Below are 13048 nucleotides of genomic sequence, written 5' to 3'. Positions count from 1 at the left end.
AAGAGGCACGAACGCAACATCTAGTAATGTGTTTAATACAGTCATCTGAGTCTTTGAATAAAAGATTGAAGTCTTCCTTCTTCTTCTCTGGTAAATTGGAAACAAAATCCTGAATTTTGTTTAAGGTGTTAAAAAGAAACTGGATCATTTGGACCTCTATATGCCTCTATATGCACTTGAAGTGTCGCTGCTAGAAAACCTTTTTTTTCAGTATTATCCAATGTTCTGGGATCTTTTTCTGAAGGAGTATTCGAAAATAATCTTGATTTTTTTTGCTCGTTTCATAGCAGGCTCAATAATCAGTCATTCATGGGAAAGCTGAGATTTGGTGTGGCCTCGACACTGTTTTACAGCATTCTTAATAGTCAGAGGCATAGGAGCTGGTATGATAGTCTATGGGATATTTCATCTGTTGTCTTGTAACTCCAAAAATGTTTCTAGCATTGAAATCTTTTCTGTGATTGAATGAAATGTAGAATTCCAGATTAATTAGCTGTAGGTTTATCTTCCTCAACTGAAAAGTCGTTCTCTTTATCCATGTTCTTTATGAAAGATGAATATGTATTATCCTCTGTGATTGTGACACTTCTCGGAATATCTGGCAAAGGAGAAAATAGTAGGTCAGGAGAAACGTCAAGAATTGTACACCCCAATGAATCTATTTAGAAAGTTGAATAGTCAGATGATATGGTCACTACTGATGATGCATCAGTATCATACCCTGTATCTGCAGGTTTATGGGAAATGTTTTCCTTGGAGCTTTGTTTCTGCTTAATGATTTCTCTTTTGGATCAGACATGTATTGTTTGAAAAAGTTGGACCACGTGCTTTTTACAAAGGCATGATGGTCCCGATGAGGAAAAGATAGAAAAATACCGTCAGAATCATAATTCATTTTATAAGATTCATCAGGATGCTCAGAATTTCCATGTTCTTCAGAAAGATCTCTGTGTCTGAATCAGATAAGAATCTGACATGTTTTGTCTTATTTCTGGCTTTTTTAGCGGAAGAAGAGACATAAGAACATAAGAAATTGCCATGCTGGGTCAGACCAAGGGTCCATCAAGCCCAGCATCCTGTTTCCAACAGAGGCCACAAGAACCTGGCAATTACCCAAACACTAAGAAGATCCCATGCTACTGATGCAATTAATAGCAGTGGCTATTCCCTAAGTAAACTTGATAAATAGCTGTTAATGGACTTCTCCTCCATTTTTTGAACCCAGCTACACTAACTGCACTAACCACATCCTCTGGCAACAAATTCCAGAGCTTTATTGTGCGTTGAGTGAAAAACAATTTTCTCCGATTAGTCTTAATGCAAAAGTAAAAGATACAAAAAGGACTCTCAGGGGCGGATTTTAAAAGGAGTGCGAATAGGCCTACTTTTGTTTGCGCTCCAGGCGCAAACAAAAGTACGCTGGATTTTAGTAGATACGCGCGGAGCCGCGCATATCTACTAAAAAACCTGGATCGGTGCGCGCAAGGCTATCGATTTTGTATAGCCGGCGCGCGCCAAGCCGCGCAGCCTACCCCCGTTCCCTCCGAGGCCGCTCCGAAATCGGAGCGGCCTCGGAGGGAATCCTCTAACACCCTCCCCTCACCTTCCCCTCCCTTCCTCTACCTAACCCACCCGCCCGGCCCTGTCTATACCCCCCCCTTACCTTTGTTGGGGGATTTACGCCTCCCAGAGGGAGGCGTAAATCCCCGCGCGCCAGCGGGCCTCCTGCGCGCCAGGCCGCGACCTGGGGGCGGGTACGGAGGGCGCGGCCACGCCTCCGGACCGCCCCGGGCCGTAGCCACGCCCCCGTACCCGCCCCCAAAACGCTGCCGACACGCCCCGAAAACGCCGCGACGACCGGGACCGCCCCCCGACACGCCCCCGACACGCCCCCCTCGGAGAACCCCGGGACTTACGCGAGTCCCGGGGCTCTGCGCGCGCCGGTAGGCCTATGTAAAATAGGCTTACCGGCGCGCAGGGCCCTGCTCGCCTAAATCCGCCCGGTTTTGGGTGGATTTAGGCGAGCAGGGCTCTGAAAATCCGCCCCTCAGAGTATTGCAAAGAAAATGGAGAAAGCACAAAACATCCGAGAACCTAACTAAATACAGAAAGCATCTAGCTTTCTACAAACAGCTAATACTCAATGTTAAGAGAGAATATTTCAGCAATAAAATAGAAAAATTTGCAAATAATCCAAGAACACCTTTCTCAATAGTTTCAAACCTAACCAGTGACAAACAGGAATAAACACAAAACCTACCAGAAACAAAATGTAATGAAATCGCCACATTTTTCAGTGACAAAATTATTAAATTAAGAGACAAACTTCCAAACACTGCCAACCAAGAAATTAAAATGCAAAAAAGGGATGTCAACCCATGGACATCTTTCACTGAAATATCTGAAATGGAAGTGGAACACATGCTAAAAAATGTAAACCCCGCCCCACACAAAATTGACACAATACCTACAATTGAACTGAAGAAATCAGCCAACATTGTCGCCCATATGCTGACTAAAATCATAAATCTATCCCTAGAAGAAGGAACAATGCCAGATATACTGAAAGGAGCAATAATAAAACCATTAATTAAGAAAAAAAACAGTGATCCCCTTATCCTAAACAACTACAGACTAGTATCAAATCTTCCTTTAATTGCTAAACTAATCAAAAAAACAGTACAGAAACAGCTAGCTGAACACCTGGATAACAATAACATACTGTACCCATCCCAACACGGTTTTCGAAAACACTACAGCACTGAGACTCTGCTCCTCTCTCTAACAGATAACATTCTAAGAGGCTTTGATAGTGGTAAACACTATATTCTACTAATACTTGACTTATTGGCAGCCTTTGACACAGTAAACCATAAAATACTACTAAATAGACTGGAAGAAATCGGATTACACGGCCTAACATTAAAATGGTTCAGTTCATATTTAAAAAACAGGTTTTTCCAAGTTCAGATCAACAACACATTATCAGAAAAAATTAATCTCAAAACAGGAGTTCCACAGGGATCAGCCCTGTCTGCAACCCTTTTTAACATATACATGCTGCCATTATGCCACTTACTTGCAGGACTAGGAATTATACACTACATTTACGCTGACGACATTCAGCTAATTCTACCCATACAGGACACTTTAGAGAAAGCATTAAACCTAGCCAACATGTACCTAAGCATTATAAAACAACTACTGACACAAATGGAACTTGTAATTAATATTGACAAAACAAAATTTCTACACCTAGAACGAAAAAATACTGAAATCAGCCAAACTTCAATAATACTCAAAGACAACCAGAAAATTGAACTGCTGGAAAAATACGTAACCTGGGAATAATTATAGACCCTGAAATCAATCTGAAACAACACATATCACTAAAAGTAAAGGAAGGTTATGCAAAACTCATGGTACTCAGAAAACTTAAACCACTACTAAATCAAAAGGACTTCCGAACAATATACAGGCACTAAATTTCTCCAGCACGGACTACTGCAATGCCCTTATGCTAGGACTACCTAATACGACATTAAGACCACTGCAAATACTTCAGAACACAGCAGCTAGAATACTAACCGGAAAAAGAAGGAGGGACCATATAACTGAAACCCTAGCAGAGTTACATTGGCTACCAATTGAACACAGAATTAAATACAAAACCCTATGTATCATTCACAAACTAATTTATGATGAGAAATCAGATTGGTTAAACACAGCATTACGGGAACACACTCCACACAGGAACCTCCGATCAGCAAATAAAGCACTCCTAACCATTCCATCATTTAAAACAGCAAGCTGACCCAAGTGAGAGAAAGCGCCCTATCACTAGCAGGACCCATAATCTGGAACACAATGCCTCCAGAGATCAGACTACAAAGTAATCTCAAGGCATTCAAGAAAAATTTAAAAACATGGCTTTTTAAACAAGCATTTTACAAAGAAATGGGAGAATAGAGAGAAATTATGCAGAAAAAGACAGAAAGGCACGACACACAGTACTTAGGACTTTACAGTAGATTAGTCCATGAACTCTACACCACAATAAGCATAACTATAATACTATGTTTGATAAAACTACCCGTATAAGTACCTTGGTATAATTGGTCATGGACAACTTCAATAAATGACTATGTCTAATGATATATTGTAACCGAACCTTTGATGGCACCTGTTAGAATGTACTATAGTACACTTTTACCTACATTAATTATGTGCCTACATATAAACCGTTACGATGGTATTTAACTTAGCAACGGTATAGAAAAGTTTTTAAATAAGTAAAATAAATAAGCTACTTGCTAACTTCATGAAATGCCCCCTAGACTTTCTATTATTCAAAAGTGTAAATAACCGATTCACATCTACTCGTTCAAGACCTCTCATGATCTTAAAGACCTCTATCATATCTCCCCTCAGCTGTCTCTTCTCCAAGCTGAACAGCCCTAACCTCTTCAGCCTTTCCTCATAGGGGAGCTGTTCCATCCCCTTTATCATTTTGGTTGCCCTTCTCTGTACCTTCTCCATTGCAACTATATCTTTTTTGAGATGCGACAAAGCTGATTCTATGCCACTGTGCTTTGGCGTGGAAGTAGCTGGGCTTAATATTGGCGTTGAGGGTTCGACGCTGTCTAATGATTCTGGTGGTTCAGCGCCATACTCAGTGCTGACATCTGTGCCAGTTCTTTGGCGCTGATCTGCTCGGGGCTGTCGTTTTCGGTGCTGAGTCATGGGATTTTGTCGCCACATGTTGTGATTATGGATCTCTTGATGCAGAGTGTGTCAATCTTGACACAGATGAATAATGGCTACAATCCTTTGAGGAATGATCTCGAATCCCTCCCTTAGATGGTTACTTTTAAACAGCTGCATGTATGTACATGTATGAGAGTATGCTGACTCGCTCGAATGGATGTGACCATTTTATGACATACACATGTATATGCGCATGTTATAAACTTGGCTGTGCTCATGCACACAATTTTATATGGATGCACGCATGTGCATCCAAATGACGGCTTTACTGAGTAAGTGTGGGGGATTTTAAAAACAATGCGCACTGATGCAATAGCCCCCTTTCCCAGTTCACCCAGTTAACAAATTAGACTTCCAAACCCCTCCTGTTATTTAGCCTCGCTTTTACCCTTTTAACACCAACCCTTAAAACCCTGCTGACTCGCCTATTTTCTTTTAATTTTAATGCTTACACACCGTCCATAGCAGAAGTAAAGTTACATGATAGGGACTTCCCGGAATGCCCATATCCTGCCCAGACCATGCCCATTCCCCACCCCTTTTTTAACTTTTTGATTTGGGCGTGTACCAGGAGATATGTGCATACTTGCACACTTCTTAAAATCTGTTCTGCGTGTGCCGGCCCAGGATACTCATGTATCTCCTGGCTTTGGCGCTCATAGGGCTTTTAAAATTCACCTGTGAGAAAATGGGGAATGGGAGGAGGAATGACTAGGCGATCTTGACTTTAAATATGAAGATCTTGGTTTCTTATGTGCAGTTTGAAAACGTTCAACCAGTTTAGCTCTTTTTGTAGACTTCTTATTTTTCTTTAAAAGGTCTACATCCTGTGCCATTTTGTATCTTAGTTTAAGTTCATGCTAACACGCACCCGTGGCAACATGCTTCCACAAGACTTACAATTTCTTGAATCATGTCTGGAACCTAGGTATCTAAGACAAATCTGATGTGTGTCATGAACAGACATCTTTTCTGACTCCTTTCTCAGAGTTTGAAAGGGACTTCACGCTTCTTCGAGGACATCATTGGAGAAAGAGAGAGCAATTATTTGTCTTTATGCATTACCAGATGAGGAAAACCTGAGGACTTTAGGAAAGGTGACAGTTGGGCGGGAATGCCCATGCATGCTCAGTAAAACATCTAGAAGTGTCTGAGCCATGTAAAGAGAGCATGTCTGAATTAGATGCCGGAGGCTGACATCACCCACTTGTGTGGCTGTATTGCATACTTGTCCACGGAGAACAGGAAAAGCACATTTTAAGCTTGAGAAACAACAGAGAAGGTGAAATATATTGGGATATTATTATTTTTTTAATATTCTTGCAAGCCTCTGGTTTGGTTTTCAGAGTATTTTAATAAAATGGTAATTTCCTGCTTTTGATAATTATGGGGTGGAAGTAGAACAGTTCTGTGGGTGTAAGGGCCGAGTAGTACCTCTGAGGGTGTTGGTGAGTAGGCGGCTGGTACGTAGGGGCAGTACGCGGATGTACTCAATCCCGGTGCGCTCGGAGACTGTCACTGTCACAGTAAGGTTGTGCACCACCTGTTGTGGCCGGACACTGACTGCGTGCTCGTATTTCCCCAGCTTTCGCCGTAGCAGTTCCTCATAGGTCAGAGCGAATGTGATCTCCTCACCACCTGCCACGTTGACCAGCACACGGAACTTCTCCGTCTCACGGTCCCTGCAGAGAGAGTACACAATGCAAATGTGCATGACAACAATGCTCCTGTCCCTGATTTTACCCGGATCACACTGCATGCAAAAAGATCACTAAAAAGCTGGAGAACCAGAGAGAGAGAGGCGAACAGAATAAGCAGCATAAAAAAGCAGATGAAGAAGAATAGGAGGAGAAGCAAAGGAGAACATGAGAACAATAGATGGAGAAAGCAAGATGTCCTCTTGGCAACCCCATGGGTCATAGTGTCTACAGATGTTAAGCTGTTCAGAGGTTCATTTATGACACCAATTTGTGGTTAGTGTGGAAGGATTGGGGTGGGGTGATGTGGGAAAGAAACGGGCTCTCACTTGGTTCCAATATGAGCGGCTGTCCTTCCATGCTTTCTGGCCTCATCGTACAGTTTCTTAGCTTGGAGTTTCTCTTTCACTTCTGCCACAAAGACTTTACCATCTATTGTTCTAAAGACAAAAAAATGAAGTGAAAGAGTGATATAGCAGAGATGACACCAGCCGCATAGCACTTTGAAATCTAGATCATGGGGGGGAAGTGACATCACAATGGCAGCATATTGTAAGTGCTCCAACCAGATGCCTAAATATAAGCAGTAATATTAGCCAAAAAAAACTACAGCTGTGAACTTTTGTTCAAATATTATTTGTGATAGTTGCTGCAGAGACTATGAGCACATGCAGAAAAGTGGTGGAAATAAAGAATTTCTTTGGCATGAGTGATTCAGCTTTGTAATGTTTGGCTGCTTGCAGAACTGTCTCGCAAGCAGCCTCACTCACTTCGATGCTGGCACTCTGCGTTCTCTCCGGCGGCATGGACGCCGTCATGCTATTCCTCCAGACACCAGGCGCATGCTGTGTTAAGAAGTCCCCGAGGCAGGACACCTCAACCCGGCACTCCCTGATGATGTAAACACAGCTGGATATTTTTAATTTTAAATTTTCTTTATTCGTTTTCAAACAAAACATGCTATGTCATAAAAAATACAAGAACCAGGATCGAGCCCTTTGCCCATAGTCTCATGTCATGCATTCAGAATATAATAACAACTCCCCTTAACAACCCGTCAATAACCCCCCTTCCCCCCAGGCAGCATAATTCTTATTGCCATCTCTCCGGCTTCAGGGTATATCAGTAGCAAAAAAAAAAAAAGTTCAAATTAAAAATCATTCAATATTAAACTCCTGGCTTTATGTGTTAGCGATTGGATATATAAGTTCCAGACCAATAAAAATGTTTTCCTCCGCTTATGTAGGTCTGCTTGTTCCACATATGTTTCACAAAGACACACATGGTGGATATAATTTCTCCATTGGGTTATCATTGGTGGGAGTTCATTAAGCCAATTTCACGGTATTGTTTTCTTTGCTAATACTAAGACTTAACTTATCCAGACTCTGGAAAATATTTGGCCCCACCACTCCACTTAAGTTGTCAAAGAGTAACACGTATGGTTGACATGGCAAATTTACATTGGTAATCCTCTAAATATAACTTATTACCTGATTCCAAAATGTACTAATAACAACACAAACCCTAAATTAATGTCCCAGAGTTCCAGGTGCCATCTTACACTTAATACACATTTCAGAAGCAGTCAATCTCATTGTACACACTAATTGCCTAGGAATATAATAACGCATTAAGAACTTATATTAACTCTCTCCAGACATACCACAACCACTTGTAAATTTCCCATCAACACTATGTAATTAATTGTAACACTTTGTAAATAAGTTAATTTATTCTGTTCATTCTTATTGCCTAAATTATTCCAGCTACTCTTCTTCTTACCCAAGTTCAAATTTCCCTTGTTTTATTGTAACTTTTTATATCTACCTATAAACACCAGTTTTTCGTTCAATATTATCACTCCCCTGTTTCCTGTAAACCAGCATGATGTGATTTTATCATGAATGCCGGTATAAAAAAAGCTTTAAATAAATAAAATAAAATATATTAGGTTTCACTCAGATCATTACTGCTGGCGAGGGTGCAGATTCGCTTAAAACAATCCAAATACCGTTCTGGTGTCAGATTTAACTCGACCTCAGTGTTCCAGTGCTGTCTAAGTTGCTGACAGTCCATAGCGGATCTTCTGTCCATCAAGACATAAGTAAAAGATATTGTGTGTTTAACTGGATCTTCCACATCAAAGAAATCAGACAGCTACTCCCTGTTAACATTAGCTCAATCTCCCACCTTAAGAGAGTGGATATACTGCCTAACCTAGAGATAGGCATAATAGCGTTTCTGATCCAGAGTGAATTCTTCAATCAACATGGGAAAAGTTTTGATCGTGCCTTCATCAGTAAAGAACTGAGAAATCATTTTCAGACCCAAGGAGCCCTAATGGGTGAAAGTAGGGCCGGCAACTCCGGGCAGAAAGTGCCCATTGCGTACTATCAGCAATAATTGCATAGTGGAACTATTTAACTGGAGCATTGAGCAGAGAAACCTCCACACCTGAACCAAAGGAGATAACAAAAGACTCTGTTTCAGTGTGGCATCTGAGAGGGTAGCTGGCAAATGCAAAAGGAAACCCAAATTATACAGGGAAAACCACTCTTGTTCCATTAGAGTAGGAGTATAAAACTGCGTTCCCAATATCCAGTTAGCCACACGTCTGAGAGTGCATGCCACATTATAAAGCCTGAAATCTGCTAAGCCCAGGCCCCCTCTGTCCTTTCTCCGTGTTGATTTATGTAGTGCCAATTGTGGCTTCGCTCTTTTCCAAAGATAAACATAGAAACATAGAAATGACGGCAGAAGAAGACCAAACGGCCCATCCAGTCTGCCCAGCAAGCCACGCAGTTCATCCATTTATTTATTTATTTATTTTCCCACCCTTTTTCTCCCTCCCACCCATCACTATTGGCTTCCAGCACCCTCCGGCATAATAATTTCTTAAAACTACTACAGTCTTGGTTGGTTAAAAAGCAGGGCATCATTTGAAACATGTAAAGCCACTTAGGTAGCACAGTCATCTGAAAGAGATTCATGTGGCCTGATAGAGATAATGGGAAATCTTGCCAATGAAAAGCGTTTTGGTGGAAGCTAATAATCACCTATAGTTAATCTTATACAATTTACTAGGATCAACGTGCAAAGTGATACCCAAATAAGTGAAAGAGTCTGTCATCAATCGCATTGGGAAATTCTCTCCCCAAGTCTCCCGTACACAGCTGTAAGTGGGGAGCCCTTCACATTTCTCTAAATTTAATTTTAACCCTGCTATTGCACCATACTTTGCCATTTCTCCCAACAAGGCAGGTAAGGACGCTTGAGGATCTGCTATATGTAGCAAGATGTTATCTGCAAAAACTGCCAGTTTACACATATGTTTGGCATTCTTAGTCAAGGGAATCCCTTTAATCTGATTGTGGTTCCTAATTCTCACTAGAAGAGGTTCCAATGCTGGAATAAATAGCAAAGGGGATAACGGGCAACCCTGTCTCACACCTCTGCTTATAAAAATAGGATCAAAGGTGCAACCATTTACTAAGATATAGGCCAGGGATTATTATATAATAATTCCAAGGCTTGTACAAAGTAGCCATGTATCCCAAAGAAAGGTAGTGTTTGAAACAAGAAGCCCCACTCCAAATGATCAAACGCCTTTTCTGCATCTAGGAACACCAACGAAGGGATCCGCTCATGCTTATTACTTTCCAAGGATGCAATTATCCTACTCATATTCTTAACAGGATAACAGTTTTTTACAAACCCAACTTGTTCCTCCCTGATGACATTAGGCAACAGGTTAGCCAGACGGTTGGCCAGTATTTCCACTAATAGATTAACTTCAAAGTCCAGTAAGGAAATTGGATGATAGGAGGCAGATGAAGTCAGATCCTTCCCCCACTTTGGTAGCACAATGATATTGGTGCGATTAGGATTTAATGAAAAGTGTCTCTAATCATTTTTCCCAGAGGAAGTAGTAAATGTAAGGAGAGAAATTTGAAAAACTCCACTGAGAATCCATCTGGACCAGGAGCTTCCCACAACTTAGCTTCTTTAATACCCTGCAATATCTCCGGAGAATATATGGGTTTTTCAATGACTGTAATTTCTCTGCAGTCACTTGTGGTAAGGGAGTGGACTGCAGATAAGCTGCAATGTCCTGCTCACATCCGGAGCTGCAGTATGTAGTACTTGATAATAAGCTTTAAAAGCTGCACTAATATCTTTTCCTGAGTGAACCACCCTATCCGATTCATTCCACAATTTTGAGATGTATCTGGTCTGTGTCTAATTTTTAGTTAAGTTAGCCAAAGATTTTCTACCTTATTACCAAGGTGATAGAATTTACATTTATAATACATAAAACCTTTCTTTGCTTTCTGATGCAGCAGTATATTCAAGGCACACTGTGTAGCCAAAAATCGCTCTCTGTGGATGGCATTTAGCGCTTGATCATATCTCTTGTTTGTCTAAATGCAGTTGCTTTTCCAGGGCTAAGACCTTTATTGCCATGGCTTTTTTCTGTGCCATCACATAGGAGATAATATCTCCTTGCAACACCATATTAGTAGTGTTCCAAAAATTATGGGGGTGTCCTGGTGCATCTGATTAGTAGCCAAAAAGAATTCCCATCTTTTCATTAAATAATCCCAAAATTCCACATCTTTATAAAGATATCGAGGGAATCTCCACGTCTGAGATATACTCCCTGGGATAAAACCCTCCAGGTCCACCCATACAGGTCTGAGATAACAAGCGGACCAATTTTCAAGTCTGCAACTCCTGAAAAAGCTTCACGTATCAAAAGCATATAATCTATGCAAGATTGTGCATTATGGGCCCGAGAAATGTGCATGTATTACTTGTCCAATGGGTGGAACGACCTTCACACACCAATTAAGTCAAGATTGGAGCAAATGTGCCGATGAGGAGGTAGTTACTATTTAAAGAGGCTTCTCAACTGAGAGCAGATATGGTATTTGTACAAGAAACTCATTTAAGGAAGGTGGATGAGAGAGTGCTGATAAATAAGAGTTTCCATTTTATTGTTCTGGCATCTAACTGTCTGTGAAAAATAAATGTGGAGGAGTGGGAGTGTTGTTTAGGAAAACTTTAAATATATCAATATTAGATACATAGTTATGAAGGGAAGATATATGTTTTTATGTGAAGATTAGGGGAGTGATGACCACTATACTAAATCACTGAATATTGAGCAGGGAATGTATTTTAATTTGATTAAAGACAAAATTTATATCCTTTGCTAAGGATCCCATGATAGTAGATAGAGACTTTAATTTGACATTCAAACCAGAGCTAGATAATTTTGCCTTCCCAGGCATTGCTCAGAGAAGGCAAAGGGGAAAACTGGCTTCTATGATTAGTGCCCTGTACTTTGTAGATGTATGTAGAGCATTGTATCCTAGCACTAGGGACTATACATTTTGTTCCAATCTTCATGGGACTTATTTTAGAATAGACTAGATACTGGTGGATATATTGATGGGACAGGTCTTATCTGCGGATAGAGTGTAACCTGATTTAATCATTCTCCAGTTTGGAAGAACATAAAGGGGTTACAACTATAAAACAAGTCAAAACTCTGGAGATTAAATAATACTTTACTAAGAAATGAGCAGATATGTGGCAGGATAGAAGCCAATATCCAAGTATATATGAAAATTAATGATACAGATGAAATGAGGTCCGATATGATATGGGATTGTTTAAAAGCGATGGTAAGAGGTAAACTTATAGCTTGGGCCTCCCAGAAGAAGAAAAAGAAAAACAGAAAAGCTGAACTCTTGTGTTCCATTAAAGATTTAGAATGCCAACATAAATGTAAAGGATCCGGAAAGGTCTTGGCTACATTGGAAATGGAAAGGGGTACGCTAAAAAGTTTGTATATGGACTTTATTTAATACCAAAGGCAATTAACCAAGCAAGTTTTGGGTATAGGAATAAAGCTTCCAGATTTCTGGCTTTAAAGTTAAAAAACAAAATAGATTATACATACTAAGGATGCAGAAGGAAGGGTAATTTATGATCATAATGGGATAAGAGGCAGATCTGAGCAATTTTTTCAGGAACTGTGTTTTGTTTTTTTTATTGGATCTGTTAGGGAGAAGGATGTAATCTCATATTTGTAGAGTATGATAATGATCACTTCACAACAGCAACAAAGGTTATATATGAAAATATCTGAGCATGAAATATTACAAGCCATTAAAAACCTGAAAGTGAATAAGGCACCAGGAATGGACGGCTATACAGAATGCTTTTATAAGCAGTCTGAAATTTGTTGGCCAAACCTTTGAGAACAATGTTTAATGAGCTGCTCCAGTGGGGGTGGGGGAATGGGGGGGGCTTAAACTGGCACCATCCATGAAGGCAGCTTGTATAGTGGTTATGCTAAAGGAGAGAAGAAATAAAACAGCTTGTGGATTCTATAGGCCTATTTCCTTACTGAACATGGATAAAAATTCTGGCAAAAATCTTAGTTGTTAGATTGGCGAGGGTTATTCTGGAGCTCATCCATGAAGGTCATTCAGGATTTATCCTAGGTAGATATACAATGGATAACATTAGATGGGTGTTTAGGTTGATCTGTGTTGCGCTCGGGGGTGGAC

At 40.5% G+C, this 13048-nt stretch overlaps 1 protein-coding gene across 1 annotated transcript in view; it reads right to left on the bottom strand.

Annotated features, from left to right (window-relative positions):
• The window catches only part of ITIH6 (inter-alpha-trypsin inhibitor heavy chain family member 6), a 112890-nt gene that overhangs the window by 35127 nt on the left and 64715 nt on the right, over positions 1–13048 (bottom strand). Inside the window, exons 4-5 of the mRNA XM_029607650.1 lie at positions 6794–6904; positions 6202–6449 (exon numbers count right to left, since the gene is read on the bottom strand). Of these exons, the coding sequence (XP_029463510.1) occupies positions 6202–6449; positions 6794–6904 (359 nt within the window). The remainder of the gene's footprint in view (positions 1–6201; positions 6450–6793; positions 6905–13048) is intronic.

Source organism: Rhinatrema bivittatum, chromosome 1 (assembly GCF_901001135.1).
Source record: "Rhinatrema bivittatum chromosome 1, aRhiBiv1.1, whole genome shotgun sequence".
NCBI lineage: Eukaryota > Metazoa > Chordata > Amphibia > Gymnophiona > Rhinatrematidae > Rhinatrema > Rhinatrema bivittatum.
Note: the sequence above shows the minus strand (reverse complement) of the source record. Positions and strands in the feature narration are given on the sequence as shown.